General features: G+C 43.6%; 1 protein-coding gene across 1 annotated transcript; it reads left to right on the top strand.

Annotated features, from left to right (window-relative positions):
• The first annotated feature begins 15,406 nt into the window (after positions 1–15,406).
• Positions 15,407–17,803, top strand: LOC123100571 (uncharacterized). Its single transcript, XM_044522480.1, has 2 exons — positions 15,407–16,181; positions 16,269–17,803. Exons 1-2 carry the CDS (start codon positions 15,450–15,452, stop codon positions 16,308–16,310), a joined length of 774 nt encoding a protein of 257 aa, XP_044378415.1. The 5' UTR covers positions 15,407–15,449; the 3' UTR covers positions 16,311–17,803.
• The last annotated feature ends 453 nt before the right edge of the window (positions 17,804–18,256 follow it).

The raw sequence follows: 18,256 nt of genomic DNA, 5'->3' as shown, positions 1-18,256 counted from the left end.
TATTTACAACTAAGTGTTCAGTTGGAGGCTTAGTACTCTAACTAAATTGGAGTTGGAGTCAATGACAATTTTCATATGAAAATGAAGCTCGGTGGGGTCACTAGGATTATGTCGAAATACTAAAGACAAATATCCATGGGAACAACCATATCTGTCCTGACCTCCGGAGCGAATGTTATTTCGACAGCAAGTCACTCAGATTATTCCCACCATGGAAGATATGATAAATCTGTAGAAACTAATTACATGCTCAGGTGGAATTACACAGGAATGTCTAAAAAAGGAGCAGTGAGGGACTATACATATGATATGAGAAATAGCGTCACCATCGGCCGGTCAGCATAATCCTGTGTAAGAAAGCAACTCTACGAAGGGAATGCAATCGAGTATCCCGACTTACAGCTGATAGTAGCAGTGACGAGAATGAAGGATGGCCGTTTCCAGAAAGATATCGGGTGAACGCGTGTCGCATGGTCACGGCGCCGCGAGAGTAGCATCTGGAGCCTCTTTTGACGTCTAATGGAGCATCTCTTCATTAAAAAAAAAGAGAAATCTCTGCATCAAACGATGCACACAACCATTTATTTAAACGAATAGAGTGTCCCAAATACTAAATGTCTTACTCAACTTTTCTTAACAATTGAAACTCTGTCCAACATTGTAGAGTCCTATTTATCTCCACACACCCCTAAGCTCGAATTAACTCCTTGCCCCCTTGCCTATCAGCTTTCAAAACTTGAGGCTCAACGCTAAATGCACTTACAGTCAGCCAAATCACGAAGTTTACTAAACAGCCCATCAGCGCCGTTCATATATACTCCCTCCGTCCCAAAATAAGTGTCTCAACTTTATACTAGTTTTAGTATAAATTTATACTAAGCTCAAGACATTTATTTTGGGACGGAGGGAGTATAACACAACAGCATCTCCAGAAGGCGGAGGCCAAACAACACTCTACACGTACGTTGTAATAATAATAATAATAATAATGGAAAACTACACAGCCACTAACAGAGCATGGAAAAAAGACAGAGCACAGGGGGGTCGACAAGGTGAATGAGGAGGCTGTCGTCGCGTGCTGTGGCTAGCTCGAATCGATCGCGTCAGGGTGAGCTCTGACATCTAAGCCGCGTTATCGTAAACAGAGTGGTGAGAGGAACATGTGTGGCGAACAACGGCGAGACGAGACGACACCGACTTCTGCAAACCGAGGAAGAAGGTCAAGTTGTTCCAAGTCTGCAAGACGCCAAGCGAGTAATAATTAAACGCCTGCTTATCCTAGGAATGATGATGCATGGATGTAAACAAGAGGAGCCACGCAGAATGATGATGTACATAGCAAGGGCAAGGATCCGGCTCGAGCTCATGCCACAAGCTTCGGTGGCCATCACCGACGGAGAACAACGTCGACAAAGGAGTAGGAATCGGGGAAACTGGGTATACGAGTAAGATCATATAACGGTTAGGCATCTCCAACTGCAGCCCGCAAATTTTCTTCCGCATCCGTCTGCGAAGGGAGGAAACCAGTCCATGATATGGATGCGGGAGGCCGCCATCCAACGCTGCCCACATACGTTGTAATTTTTTTTGGACAAACCGGATAAAATTCATGCAAACATGAGAGGATTTCATACAAATCGTACAACATTCATGCAAATACGGCGGATTTTCATTACATTCCAAACATTAAGAACCAAAAACGACCCGTCCCTAAACCTACCCTACGACGACGGCGCCCGACGTGCAAGCCCGTGTCGTCCTCCATCCGTCATATCCACGGGCACCGGCGATAAGACCGGTGAAGTGAATCCGCGGCCTCCGACAAGGAAGAGTAGAACAGAGGAGACGGACTGGCCCACATGCACTAGTGTAGAACCGGGCTATAGCACCGGTTCGTAAGGCCCTTTAGTGAAAGGTTGGGGACTAAAGGTCCCCGCCCCTTTAGTACCGGTTCAACACGAACCGCCACTAAAGGGCCACTACGTGGCACCAGCCAGCGCCAGGGGCTGGGAGACCTTTAGAATTGCTCTCTGTGTTTCACTTAAATTTTTTATGAGCTAGGACTTGCTTTAGTGCTTCACTTAGATCTTTTTGAGCACGGTGTGCTTAGTATTTTTGAAGAAATGCTCTCATGCTTCACTTAGATTTATTTGAGAGTTAGTAAAATTTTGAAGAAATTCTCTCTTGCTTCACTTAAATTATTTTGAGAGAAAGAAATTTTTTTATGCTCATGATCTTCACTTATATTTGTTTGAGCTTATGAAAAGCAACACATGAAAATTAGTCGCAAAGTGATAGATATCCAAGAAGGATAAAGTAAGAAAAAAAAATGTCATGAAGATCATTGGACAAAATAAACTTGATTCTTAGTAATAGTTTTGAGATATGATGATGTGACATGTGAGTTATGTTGATGAGTAATTGTGCTCTAGTAAGAATATTGGTGTTAAGGTTTGTAATTCCCTATGCAAGCACGAAAGTCAATAATCATGCAATGAAAATTATATCCTACTTATGGTGCATTATTCGGTGTTAATTATGCTTAATGCTTACTTATGAGATTATTCGTTTCTTGGTTGGCCGCTTCTCAATCTTTTTGCTAGCCTTCATTTTGTACTAAGTATGACCTCTACTTGTGCATCCAAAATCCTTTAAACCAGTTTTGCCACATGAGTCCACTATATCTACCTATATGCGATATTCTTTTGTCGTTCTAAGCAAATTTGCATGTGCCATCTTAATTTTCAAAATAAACTTCTGTTTTATGTGTTTGTTTCGCTCGCGGAACGGTAACAGGTGGCTAATATTTTCCATGATGGATGTGTTATTCTCACGATGAGTGTTTATTCACTTGTCATTGCACGAGTGGAAGGCAAAGTTTTTAGGGATGCCCAGTCCCGAAATGCAAAAATGAATTTACTTTATGTTGTCAAATAATAAATTCCTTGGAAAGTGTTGGTATGGAGGGCAACCGTGGATACGGCTAGCCATGGAAATTGAAAGTATGGTGGAAAAAGGAATAAACCTTATTTTCTGTTTGGGAACCGCCTATGGCATATCTAGCATGGAAAATGTTCGGAACTCTAAGTCGTTTTCGTTCATGGGATGGATACACCTCCCAAAATGTTTTTATCTCTAATTTTTCGCTTTGAGCTCTGGAACCTCTACAAATCCCTACTTCCCTCTGCGAAGGGCCTTTGTTTTACTTTATGCAATTTTTATTTTCGAATTTGAGTCTCCATCTTCTCTTACAAAAGCACCAACTAAGAGGCAATATGATCGTACTTAAGTATTGGGTGTAGCTAATATTCGAGTGTGTCTCACGAATGGATCAATGTTTGAGCATGATGGGCTAGGGATAACTTATTTTAGCATTGATATTTTGAAAGACATGGTTGCTTGTTGATATGCTTGAGTATCTAAATTATTATGTCAAAACTAGACTATTGCTTTGAATCACATAAAAGTCCAATTGTCCATGCTATAAAGAAATGAATTTGATATGACATGATAAACAACACTCCACATCCAAAATTCTGTTTTTATCACTTACCTACTCGAGGACGAGCAGGAGTTAAGCTTGGGGATGCTGATACGTCTCCAACATATCTATAACTTTTGATTGTTCCATGTTGTTTTATTATCAATCTTGGATGTTTTATAATCATTTTATAGTCATTTTATATCATTTTTTGGTACTAACCTATTGACATAGTGCCAAGTGCCAGTTGCTGTTTTCTGCATGTTTTTTACATCGCAGGAAATCAATATCAGACGGAGTCCAAATGCCACGAAACTTCACGATGATTTTTTATGGACCAAAAGGAATAAGTTGGGCCCTGGTTGCACCTGGGGGGAGTCCCGAGGAGGGGACAACCCACCAGGGCGCGTTGTGCCCACCTCGGGTGCCCCCCGGACCGCCTCTTTGCTCTATAAGTACCCCAATATTCCAGAAACCCAAAAAGCGTCGACAAAATATTCATCCAGCCGCCGCAGAGTCTAGAACCACTAGATCCAATCTAGACACCATCGTGGATGGGGTTCACCACCTCCATTGGTGCCTCTCCGATGATGCGTGAGTAGTTCTTTGTAGACCTTCGGGTCCGTAGTTAGTAGCTAGATGGCTTTCTCCCTCTCGCTAAATTCTCAATACAATGGTCTCTTGAAGATCCATATGATGTAACTCTTTTTGCGGTGTGTTTGTTGGGATCTGATGAACTTTGAGTTTATGATCAGTTATATCTTTTTATATCCATGAAAGTTATTTGAGTTTCTTTGATCTCTTATATGCATGATCTCTTATGGCCTCGTATTTCTTCTCCGATATTTGGGTTTTGTTTGGCCAACTTGATCTATTTATCTTGCAATGGGAAGAGGTGCCCGGTAGTGGGTTCGATCTTACGGTGCTTGATCCCAGTGACAGAAAGGGAACCGACATGTATGTATCGTTGCTACTAAGGATAAAAAGATGGGATAGATATCTACGCAATAGATAAACGGATCTTGTCTACATCATGTCATCGTTCTTATTGCATTACTCCGTCTGTCGATGAACTTAATACTCTAGATGCATGCTGGATAGCGGTCGATGTGTGGAGTAATAGTAGTAGATGCAGGCAGGAGTCGGTCTACTAATCTTGGACGTGATGCCTATTTATGATCATTGCCTGGATATCATCATAATTATTTGAAGTTATATAAATTGCCCAACAGTAATTTGTTTACCCACCGCTTTCTATTTTTCTCGAGAGAAGCTACAAGTGAAACCTACGGCCCCCGGGTCTTCTTTCTCATATATTTACTTGCGATATACTTTTACTTTGCATTTTTGTTCAGATCTATTAAACCCAAAATACAAAAATACTTTGCTGCACTTTATTTTATTTGCGATCTATTATTTCAATCTATTACAATTTCTGGCATCGTTACCTGAAAGGGATTGACAACCCCTTTAACACGTCGGGTTGCGAGGTGCTGTTATTTGTGTGCAGGTGCTGTTTACGTTGTGTTGCTTGGTTCTCCTACTGGTTCGATAACCTTGGTTTCTTCACTGAGGGAAATACCTACCGTCGTTGTGCTACATCATCCCTTCCTCTTTGGGGAAATACCGACGTAGTCCCAGTAGACAAGAACTTTCTGGCGCCATAGTCAGAGGGACATCATAGACATAGAAAATTTGCAAAATAGATATGTCTCTGAATGTGACAGACCCGTTGACTAAAACTTCTCTCACAAGCAAAACATGATCACACCTTAGTACTCTTTGGGTGTTAATCACATAGCAACGTGAACTAGATTATTGACTCTAGTAAACCCTTTTTGGTGTTAGTCACATGGCGATGTGAACTAATCACATAAAGATGTGAACTATTGGTGTTAAATCACATGACGATGTGAACTAGATTATTGACTCTAGTGCAAGTGGGAGACTGAAGGAAATATGCCCTAGAGGCAATAATAAAGTTGTTTTTTTATATTTCCTTATATCATGATAAATGTTTATTATTCATGTTAGAATTGTATTAACCGGAAACTTAGTACATGTGTGAATACATAGACAAAACAGAGTGTCCCTAGTATGCCTCTACTTGACTAGCTCGTTGATCAAAGATGATTATGTTTCCTGACCATAGACATGTGTTGTCATTTGATGAACGGGATCACATCATTAGAGAATGATGTGATGGACAAGACCCATCCGTTAGCTTAGCATTAATGACCGTTTAGTTTTATTGCTATTGCTTTCAGCATGACTTATACATGTTCCTCGGACTATGAGATTATGCAACTCCCGAATACCGGAGGAACACCTTGTGTGCTATCAAACGTCACAACGTAACTGGCTGATTATAAAGATGCTCTACAGGTGTCTCCGACGGTGTTTGTTGAGTTGGCATAGATCAAGATTAGGATTTGTCACTCTGTGTATCGGAGAGGTATCTCTGGGCTCTCTCGGTAATGCACATCACTATAAGCCTTGCAAGCAATGTGACTAATAAATTAGTTGCGGGATGATGCATTACGGAACGAGTAAACAGACTTGCCGGTAAAAAGATTGAACTAGGTATGATGATACCGACGATCGAATCTCGGGCAAGTAACATACCGATGACAAAGGGAACAACGTATGTTGTTATGCGGTTTAATCGATAAAGATATTCGTAGAATATGTAGGAACCAATATGATCATCCAGGTTCCGCTATTGGTTATTGACCGGAGATGTGTCTCGGTCATGTCTACATAGTTCTCGAACCCGTAGGGTCCGCACGCTTAACGTTCGATGACGATTTGTATTATGAGTTATGTGATTTGATGACCGAAGTTTGTTCGGAGTCCCGGATGAGATCACGGACGTGACGAGGTGTCTCGAAATGGTCGAGACATAAAGATTGATATATTGGAAGGTTATATTCGGTCACTGGAATGGTTTCGGGAAGTATCAGATAAGTTTCGGAGTACCGGGAGGTTACCGGAACCCCCCGGGGAAGTAATGGGCCTTATTGGGCCATAGTGGAAAGGAGATAAGGGCCACAAGGGTGGCAGGGCGCCCCCCATGGGCTGGTCCGAATTGGACTAGGAGGGGGCGGCGCCCCCCTCTCTTTCCTTCTCCCCTCTTCCTCCTTCCCCCTTCTCCTAGTTGGAATAGGAAAGGGGGGGCCGAATCCTACTTGGACCGGGAGTCCAAGTAGGACTCCCCCCCATGGCGCGCCTCCTCCTAGGCCGGCCTCCTCTTCCCCCCTCCTTTATATACGTGGGAGGGGGGCACCCCCAACACAAACCAAAGTTTCTCTTAGCCGTGTGCGGTGCCCCCCTCCACAGTTACACACCTTGGTCATATCGTCGTAGTGCTTGTTGGGTAACGCAGTAATTTCAAAAAAATTCCTACGCACACACAAGATCCATCTAGGTGATGCATAGCAACGAGAGGGGAGAGTGATGTCCACATACCCTCGTAGACCGAAAGCGGAAGCATTATATCAATGCGGTTGATGTAGTCGTACGTCTTCACGATCCGACCGATCCTAGTACCGAAGTTACGGCACCTCCGCGATCTGCACACATTCAGCTCGGTGACGTCCCACGAACTCTAGATCCAGCTGAGGTCGAGGGATAGTTTCGTCGGCACGACGGCGTAGCGACGGTGATGATGAAGTTACCGGCGCAGGGCTTCGCCTAAGCACTACGACGATATGACCGAGATAGATTATGGTGGAGGTGCACTACAAGGATTCCGGTCTATTGCAACAAAATTTATTGCTACAACTATGTTTTGTTGCAATAAAACGCAATATTACCACAAATTCTTCGATTGTGGTAATAGGTCGCACATATTGCCATAACTTAGTTTGGCCACGATAAATACTAACTTTATTGCAATAGAGGCCTCATATTGCAACAAACTGTATCGGCGTGGCAATATGACAGCGGTATTGCGACAAACAAATTCCGTTGCGCGAGGGCAGCCACTTTGTTGTAATAGAGACTAGGTATTTCAACAGAATAACTATTTGTTGCAATATTCGAAAAGATATTGCAACATAGGCGTGATGATCATGAGACGGTTTGTCGGGACTTAAAAACACTCAATGACAACAACAATGCAAAATATGGCATCCTCTAAACATATGATGCCATGGATTGGTCATGTTGAACTACTTATACGTACCATACATGTATACTAAATAACCGGGAAACAATGTATAAATAAGAAATATACAAATATCGACGGCAAGAACGCTAGAGGGGAGGGCGCTGGATCGCCCCTCCATGATTCTCGGATTTGGTGGTCTTTTCTCCAAGAAATGACTTTTACAAACATATTTTAGTAATATTATCTTTAGCCGCATATATATCTCATATTGCTTTGAAATATTAATTTTTCCAATTTATTTTATTATTCTATAAACATTCCCTCCAAAAATAATTACATTCGCACCACCTAATTTCGGTTTACTGTAGTTTGCGCCAATATTTTGTGTTTCCACCCAAAAATAGTCTATTTATCCTTTGCCGCTAAACACCCTTCCCAACTACCCACGATTTTATTCTAAACTAAATCACACGACGTCTTCACGGGCGATTGGATCTGAGTTCTCGTCTCTGGTTCCTCCGTGCTGACGGCGTCATCACAGCGAACCACACCGGAGTCAACTGCACGACGAGGAGTCGTCGTCCTCGATCTCGCCCTCCTCCCTCTCCTCCGCGCCCGCCGATGCTTGCCGCGTCTCCGTGTCCTCGGCCATGCTGCCAGCGGAAGCGATGTGGTCTGGCGTCGGCGCCGACCGAGTTCCCGTCTTCTCCCCTGCATCGCGAGCGCAGTGCCGGCCTGCCTACGTCGGGGTTGCTCGCCACATAGCCGACCCAGAGGTGAGACGCATCCCTGAACCTCCATGGCGAGCGTTGTAGATCAGTCTTTTTTTGTATTCCTACTCTCCTGCTTCAATTGGCAGCCAATTAGTCTGCAACTTGTTTTACCCTCCAAGTTCCTGGCATCTGGACCGGCATCTCTATGTAGTTCTCGTTAGATTGCCTAGGCTGAATTGAAGTCCTTGTCGTGAGGATTCAGATAAAGTTCCATCTAGATGTGTTTTCTGTTAATATGTGTCTGTATGATTCTGTTCTGCATATTCGTCTTAATGGATAATTTTAAATCGAAACAACAGGTATTAATTATTGGCCCGGCGTCCATAGAAACAAGTTGTGTACTGTGGAGGTTAACTGAAGTATTGTTCACCCAAAACAATTGGACTCAAAGAAGCAGAGGAGAGATGTGAGAAACTTGAGAGATAAGTGAGAAGGAATTGACCCATTGTGGTACAATCAGGACCTTTGGTAGTGCGATTGGATCATGGGGAGATAAATGGATCTGCTCCAGAAGAGAAAGAGAGGAGGAGACGTGCGTGAGATGGGGCCTTGTAGTTATTTTGTTGCAGGTTCCCAACGAAATTACAATGCGGATGTTGATGATTCAATCTATATAATACATGTTAAGTTGGATTCAGGTCTATAACACATAGTATGCTCTTTGGCCTGTAGTTAGTATTGCCATATATAGTATATACTTTAACTCAAAGTTAATAGTATGTTGCAGCTGACGCAGCTTGATATTGGAGCAATAATGAAAGCCTTCACATCTGCTTATGTGGTTGCACTGCTTATGCTGGACATTGTTTATCAGGTGGCATCTCTCATATACTAATACACTTTTATCTGAGAAGATGAGCCTGTTTTGCTATGGTCTGAAGCTATAAATTTATGAGATGGATGTGTGGCCACACGAGGAAGGATCGAGTCCGGAATGATGATATACGAGATAGAGTTAGGGTAGCACCAATTGAGGAGAAGCTTGTCCAACATCGTCTGAGATGGTTTGGGCATATTCAGCGCAGGCCTCCAGAAGCTCCAGTGCATAGCGGGCGGCTAAAGAGTGCGGAGAATGTCAAGAGAGGGCGGGATAGACCGAATTTGACATGGGAGGAGTCCGTTAAGAGCGACCTGAAGGATTGGAGTATCACCAAAGAGCTAGCTATGGACAGGGGTGCGTGGAAGCTTGTTATCCATATGCCAGAGCCATGAGTTGGTTGCGAGATCTTATGGGTTTCACCTCTAGCCTACCCCAACTTGTTTGGGACTAAAGGCTTTGTTGTTGTTGTTGTTGTTGTTGTTGTTGTTGTTGGACCGTATTTAATTATTACTTGCGGCACAGGTGTGAACTAGCTACTCGATGTAGAAATATGCAGTTATATTGCAGCTTCCATTTGTTTTTGGTTTTATCAGGTTAGCATGCCTCTTACAGTCTTACGTACATTTCCAGGTGCAATTCTAAGGCTTTATCGATCTGGAGGAGTTGATGTGATAATGGTACAGGAAGTGATGCCGTACTCTCATCTCATATATTGACCAAGACTAGAGGATGTGAGTTCTCTCACTATCTATTTCTCCTGGGTGGTTAAGTCTGCTGATATGGAAACATGTTTTTCTCTTTCAGTTTGTAACCACTGCTGCACTGCCCTTTCTACAGTTCTTCCACCTTAGAAATATTTTTTTCTTTTAGGTTTGCAAGGATTTTATATTTCACGTAATTTGATGCACACTACTACTTCTGCACTATGTGACTCTTCTTTGCCACGACACAGTTCTAAGCACTTCTCAAAGTATGCATAATTGCATATTGACACTTTGTACAGCTTGAGAGTAGGGGGCTGCTTCAGGATCTGCTATTTAGTTATAGTATTATTTTGGCATAATTACTTAGTGTTTGATGAACACATTTTTAGCGTGAGCATGGCTGTGGTCATGGTTTATTTACCAGTTTGGTTTGTCTATTGTTTCTACATCTTTACCGAATTGACATATGGTTCAAAGTACCACTTTGGTATGTCCGTTGTTGCTGCATCTTCTCTTCTCATGAAGATATGTACAGTACTAATTCCCAGTTTCCGAACCTTATCTAATGTTTACACACTTCAGTTTTTAATCAAATATTTATGTTGTTCTTTCTACATGATGGATGGGCACAAACACACCTTATGTTATTGGTGAAGCGCTGCCAGAGGCCTTGCAAATGCTTTAGCAGATGATTATCCAGTTTTGACATAGACGGACATGGATTCCCAAAGCATTATAATCAAAATCAAGGAGATGAGAGAATCAAGAAACATGGACGGACATGGATTCCCAAAGCAAACTAGAAAATCGAGGAACATGTGATTAGATAAGGCACCGGGAAGGAGTAGAAATTAGAACCATCAAACAACCAAAATCAGAATCAGGAGAAGAAAACGCATTGGACAACTTGCCTTATTTTTTCACCATAAGTCTTGAACCTATTTTTTCATATGGAAATAACTTGTGACGCATTTTATTGAATATCAAAGCAAATTACATTGCTGAATACTGAAGGCAAAACCGTTAGGATTCTCTACTGTCACATCATGACGCTTTACATTTGACAAGCTTCCTCGCCTATCTGTGCTTTGATTTCTAGCGATGCTATGCTGCCCATAGAGAATGGCTAAAGTAGTTACGTTGATGTACAATATTTTTCCTTGGCCATGTTGTTATAAATTGCATTTTCTCAGTTTTTCTCGGACCATTCTATTACGAATGAATACTTATATCCCCTTTACATGTTGTAGCTTCCAAATTTTCTTATGTAACTTACATTTCATAGTGCTATATAATTCTGGAATCACCTACCATTTTATTGTGAAAATGGACGGGCACAGCAACACGTGTTCATCATGATCTAGTAGGCTATTGCCACAACCCACTTTCGGTTGCCACATGTTAGCACCACGAAAAGTTCAAATTGTCGCAATAGTTTTTCGTTGCAAACATTTCACCCGTTCTGATACCTTTTTATCACCACCAAAACTAGTATGTTGCAATTTCCTGTTACGATGATTGTAATATTTGTTGCCATAAGTTAATGCCACAGGTGTAGCGGTTCGTGGCAAAATGCCTAATGCCACGAAAACAATGATTGTTGTCATAGTTTATTGGCACAATTGACTATTGCCACGGAAGAGTATCCGTCACGAAACGAGCGTCGTTGCCGTAGGTTGTTGCCACAAATGTCTATCGCCACGAGCTATCAATAGCCATGATTCTTTGCATGTTGCATTAAAGCTATCTCCATTAAGAAAATTGTGGCATTAGGTGAGTGTTGCCACGGGAAAACATGTGGCAATTTCCCACATGGTTGTTGCAATAGCACGCTTTATTGCCACGGTTGCTTTTTTGTGGCAATAACCTATTACCATGTGTCCAGTCGCAACGGCTGCCAACGAATGTTGTTTCGTGGCAATATGTACTTATTGCCACAAATCGGCATGTATTGCGACGAATGATTTCGTTGCAATAGACCCGGATCCTTGTAGTGGGGGGCACCGCACACGGCTAAACAATCAACTTATGTGTCTATGGGGTGCCCCCCTCCCCCGTATATAAAGGAGTGGAGGAGGGGGCCGGCCGGCCTCAAGGGGTGCGCCCCCAAGGGTGGAATCCTACTCCAACTAGGAGTAGGTTCCCCCCTTTCCTAGTCCAACTAGGAGGGGGGAGGAAGGGGAAGAGGGAGAGAAGGAAAGGGGGGCCGGCCCCCCTCCCAATTCGGATTGGGCTTGGGGGGGCGCGCCCCTCCTCTTGGCCTTCTCCTCTCTCTTCCACTAAAGCCCATTAAGCCCCCGGGGGGTTCCGGTAACCTCCCGATACTCCGGAAAATACCCGAACTCATCCGGAACCATTCCGGTGTCCAAACATAGCCTTCCAATATATCGATTTTTATGTCTCGACCATTTCGAGACTCCTCGTCATGTCCGTGGTCACATCCGGGACTCCGAACTACCTTTGGTACATCAAAACACATAAACTCATAATACAATCGTCATCGAACGTTAAGCGTGCGGACCCTACGGGTTCGAGAACTATGTAGACATGACCGAGACACCTCTCCAGTCAATAACCAATAGCGGAACCTGGATGCTCATATTGGTTCCTACATATTCTACAAAGATCTTTATCGGTCAAACCGCATAACAACATACGTTGTTCCCTTTGTCATTGGTATGTTACTTGCACGAGATTCGATCGTCGGTATCCTCATACCTAGTTCAATCTCGTTACCTGCAAGTATCTTTACTCGTTCTGTAATGCATCATCCCGCAACTAACTCATTAGTCACAATGGTTGCAAGGCTTATAGTGATGTGCATTACCGAGAGGGCCCATAGATACCTCTCCGATACACGGAGTGACAAATTCTAATCTCGATCTATGCCAACTCAACAAACAACTTCGGAGACACCTGTAGAGCATCTTTATAATCACCCAGTTACGCTGTGACGTTTGATAGCACACAAGGTGTTCCTATGGTATTCGGGAGTTGCGTAATCTCATAGTCAGAGGAACATGTATAAGTCATGAAGAAAGCAATAGCAATAAAACTAAATGATCATTATGCTAAGCTAACGAATGTGTCTTGTCCATCACATCATTCTCTAATGATGTGATCCCGTTCATCAAATGACAACACATGTCTATGGCTAGGAAACTTAACCATATTTGATTAACGAGCTAGTCAAGTAGAGGCATACTAGGGACACTCTGTTTTGTCTATGTATTCACACATGTATCAAGTTTCCAGTTAATACAATTGTAGCATGAATAATAAACATTTATCATGAAATAAGGAAATAAATAATGACTTTATTATTGCCTCAAGGGCATATTTCCTTCAGTCTCCCACTTGAACGAGAGTTAATAATCTAGTTCACATCGCCATGTGATTTAACGCCAATAGTTCACATCACCATATGATTAACACCCGTAGTTCACATCGCCATGTGAACAACACTCAAAGGGTTTAATAGAGTCAGTAATCTAGTTCACATCGCCATGTGATTAACACTCAAACAGTACTAAAGTGTGATCTTGTTTTGCTAGTGAGGGAAGTTTAGTCAACGGGTCTGCCAAATTCAGATCCGTATGTATTTTGTAAATTTCTATGTCTACAATGCTCTACACAGAGCTACTTTAGCTAATTGCTCCCACTTTCAATATGTATCCGGATTGTGACTTAGAGTCATCTAGATCGGTGTCAAAGCTTGCATTGACGTAACTCTTTACGACGAACTCTTTATCACCTCCATAACCGAGAAATATTTCCTTAGTCCTCTAAGGATATTTTTGACCGATGTCCAATGATCTACTCCTAGATCAAAATTGTACTCCCTTACCAAACTCAGGGCAGGGTATACAATAGGTTTGGTACACAGCATGGCATACTTTATAGAACCTATGGCTGAGGCATAGGGAATGACTTTTATTCTCTTTCTATCTTCTGCCGTGGTCGGGCTTTGAGTCTTAGTCAACTTCACACCTTGCAACACAGGCAAGAACTCTTTCTTTGACTGTTTCCATTTTGAACTACTTCAAAAACTTGTCAAGGTATGTACTCATTGAAAAAACTTATCAAGCGTCTTGTAAGCCATAGCTGGTTCCCATCGATTTTTGTCTATGGTCTTTTGTGATTGTTTCTCTTTCTCTGTTGAATTCTTACCAGTTTTTGATGGGTTTTTATTGATTTTATTTATTTTCTAGTTTCATTTTCCTTTCAGTTTTTTAATTGTATGCGTTTATTTTCGTTTTTCTCTTATAATTTGTGAACAATTGTATGAACATTTTCAAGTTCATGAGCATTTATTAACAATACATTTAATTCTTTGAAAAATGGGTAGCCAGTTTGTAAGTCTGACTAGCTGCCAGTTTTTTATCCAAAAGCGGGAGGGCTACTTGAGCTGGGCCATCCATGCGTTCGGCCACTATCCATCTCTAAGGATCGCTAAGAGCGATGAATAGTACCTCCCTACCACGCAAGAGCTATATCTCGGCGAATCCTATTTGGCGCTTATGCGCCCGCTCGCAAACTGGCGCCTGCAGGGCGCGGCTACTTAAACTGGTGTTTTTTTTTGCATGTTTTATGTGCCGGTGTTTATTAGTTTTTCTTTTCATTTTTAGATTTCTGTACTAGTTTCCTTCAGGATTTTTTGGTTTTTTGGTTTTCCTTTTTCTAATACATGTCTACTTTTTTCAATACATTTGTTTTCCATTTTTGCACACCTTGAAGATTTTTGTTATACACATTGAACATTTTATAAATACATGATGAATTTTTTCAAAAATACATGTACACAATTTTTCAAACACACATTGAACATTTTTTAAATGATATGAATCTAATTATTTAATCTATGTGATATTTTTTGAAATTTTTATATATTTTGAAATTGTTGCAAACTTTTTTTAAAAAAGTGTGAAGTTTTGTTTCAAATGGCACATATATGTTTGAGTGGTGTGAAATATAGTTTTGATTTACGTGGTAGTTTCTTTAACTTGTTTTTAAGTTTGCACGAACATTTTTTTTTTGAAACACATGACTAGTTTTTAAATGTAGTGAACATTGTTTTAATGCTATCAACATTTTCTAAAAGACTTGCGGACAAAACTTTTATGCTGCGTTAACATTGTTCTAATACTATATATGTGGAACACTTTTAAAATTTATTAGTAAATTAAAATTTCGAATATATGTATTTAGAATTATTTCAATGTGATTAAACAATGGAAAAAAGGAGCTAATGAAAAAGCAGAGAAGAAAAACGAACGATCATGCAGTGGTGTGCACCGCGACGGACCCCATGTATTGACCGAACGTTCCCCATGTATGCTTCTGGAGCGACGTGGTGTGCACCGCTCGATTTGGCTAGCGGTCACGAGCATGCATGATCATGGCGTCGCGCTGTAGTAGATTCCAAAAACAAAAAAGCGGATTTGCACCAGACGACACGACTCACCTGCCCATATATGCGTGTCATGCCCGTGCTCAGCCCGATGCATCATGCACCACCACACCCGTCCACTCGTCAAGCTCCAACGCTGAGCCTGAGCGCATGGAGGGCAGCACGTCGTTGCGGCACCTCGTCGAGTACGAGTGCTTCTTCTTCGGGTGGCTCGACGACAGCGCACGGCACTCGCCGCCGTCCTTGGACCGCCTCGTCCACAGCGTCGGTCATTCCTTCCGAATCTCAACGTCGTCCTCCTTCATCGACTTGTACCCCCACGACGATCTCTTCTCCATCGACTTAGACTTAGCCACGGCGGCGAGCGACTTCGACTTCGACTTGCCGGTAGTAGACGATGCCGCACCGTCCCCGATGCTGCAGATCAGCGCGAGCCGCCTCCTCCCCTGCGACTGCGAGCCCGGAGGCGGCGGCGGCTCCGGCGCGGAAGAAGCCGGCGACGAGTCGGTGATCACCAGTCGGCATCACAGTGCGGACGCCCCGAGCGCGCTGTGGTTGTCAGCCTTGTCGTTGCCGGTCTCCCACTCGGCGCGGAGCACGCTAGTCTCGCTGAGTGCGTGCACCAGCGCGACGAGCAAGCACTCCAGGTCGCGGTCGACGTTGTGTGCCGGGAGGCGCCGCGCGGGGTCGTCGGCGCCCTGGAAGGTGCTGCGGTTCGTGATGCCACTGTACCGGAAGGTCAGGGCGATCGCGCGGAGGCACAGCAGCAGGTTCACGTTGGCGGCGAGCCCGGCGCGCGGGGCCACGTCGAGCGTCGCGTACCACGGCAGGGCCGCCGACACGGACGTCCATGACGCCATCCACTATAGCAAGAAGTCCAGCGTAAGTGCATCTCAACAGTAGCGCACGCACATGCACACGCGCTCATTCATGCTTGCTGATTAATGAGTAATTTCATCTCTGTTTCAGGGATCAGGTGTGCAGGAGACTAATCACATGTCAGCCAAATGATTTTCTAAATCCGTGACAGGTTAAATAAACCCCTTCTGTATATTACAAAAACACGACGATTTGGAGATTTCTATAAAATATACTACCTCCATCTCAAAGTATAGGACGTTTTTTAGGCCATAGTTTTAGCCTACAAAACATCTTATATTTTAAGACAGAGGTGATCTAACAGATATTATAGTATTAGTTTACGGAGGGAGTAGAGTAACAAAAAGGGAAAATATAATAGATATTACTGTTTTCATATGAAATGAAGTTCAATGGGGTCAGTAGGAAAATTTCCTAAAGGATTATGTCAAAATACTAAACACCAAATATCCATGGGAATAACCATGTATGTCCTGACCTTCAGAACGAATGTTATTTCGACAACGAGTCACTCAGATTATTCCCACCAACCTAACTCAGATCGTTGTTTTTATCGCTTCAGTTTTTTTTCCTCATCACCTTTGCAGAGCTTCAGTCTTATATGACTTAGCTCTTTGCTATCGTATCCCGCGATGCTACATTATGAGTCAATAAAAACATACTATATCAGAAAAATATGTCCAAATCGAATTACACAGGAGCGTCTCAAAAAAGACTAGTGACGGACTAATACATATGATATATGAACTAGCGTCGCCATCGATCGATCAACATGATCCTGTGTAAGAAAGCAACTCCACAACGGGAACACGACCCAGAATCCCGATTTACTATGATAGTGGCAGTAATGATAAGGCAGGAGGGCCGTTTCTTGAAAGATACCGGCTGATCACGTGTCACATGGTCATGGTGCCGTGAGAGTAGGATTTAATCGAAAAAGACTTTCGCTCCGCTTTATAAATAAAGCAAACCGCCACAGAACACACATACATGGACTAGTTCAAACACACGCACCCAAGTCTCACACACAAGTATGAAGGTTCTGCTGAGGGCACAACTCAACAAGCCCAAAAAAACTAAAAGAGAAGAGTCGGGGGCCCCAACAAGCATCTAATCGGGTTCCGGCGGTGGCGAAGGGGGCGGTGGAGACAGACGGACGGCCATCGAGCGGAGATCGGCGATGAAGGCAGAGATGGCGTCCCGGTCATCAGGGCGGCTAAGCGGCCGCCAGAGCTGCAAGAAACCAGACAGTTTGAAGATAGCGTCAGTAGCCCATCGGAGAGGAGCACGCTGGATCACAAGCTTATTACGGATCGTCCAGAGGGTCCAAGCGATGACCCCAATCTCAAGCCACCTAATGTGGCGAGAGGCCAAGGGGGAGGACTGGAGTTCCGAATACAGGCTGGGGAAGTTGGTGTGGCACCAATTTCCACCCACCACCTCACGGAAGCAGCTCCACACGAATTGCGCAGACACACAGGAAAAGAAGATGTGGTTCGAGTCTTCGGGGGTGGCGCAAAGCGGGCAAAGGCCAGTGCCCGGGCCATTACGTTTGCGGACCTCCACGCCTGACGGTATCCGACCGCGAATCCACTGCCACATGAAGATCCGGATTTTCAGAGGCAAGCGGATGGACCAAACCGTCGCGAGGGGGGAGGGGCGGAGGAGGGGGCGATGGCATGGTAGAGAGACTTAGTGGAGAATTGGCCCGAAGGCTCAAGCCGCCATCGCACTTGGTCCGGGCCACCGTCCACCACAGGCTCGTGGAGGGCCACGCAATCTAGTAACTCACGCCAGGTGGCGGACTCCGGGGGGCCAAAGGGCCTCCAGAAAGCAAGGCGCCCTAAGTCAATAAGGGCCCTCTCAACTGAGATCAAGGGGTCTACAACTATCACTAGTAGAAAAAAGGGCTTTGGTTCAGCCAGAAAAGAGCATTAATACCGGTTGCATTACGAACCGGGACTAATGTGAGCATTAGTCCCGGTTCGAGCGGCGAGGGCACCGTACAGGCATTACTCCCGGTTCAAATGGGACCTTTAGTCCCGGTTGGTGCCACGAACCGGTACTAAAGGGTGTGA

This window comes from Triticum aestivum, chromosome 4D (genome assembly GCF_018294505.1).
Source record: "Triticum aestivum cultivar Chinese Spring chromosome 4D, IWGSC CS RefSeq v2.1, whole genome shotgun sequence".
Taxonomy (NCBI): Eukaryota; Viridiplantae; Streptophyta; class Magnoliopsida; order Poales; family Poaceae; genus Triticum; species Triticum aestivum.
Note: the sequence above shows the minus strand (reverse complement) of the source record. Positions and strands in the feature narration are given on the sequence as shown.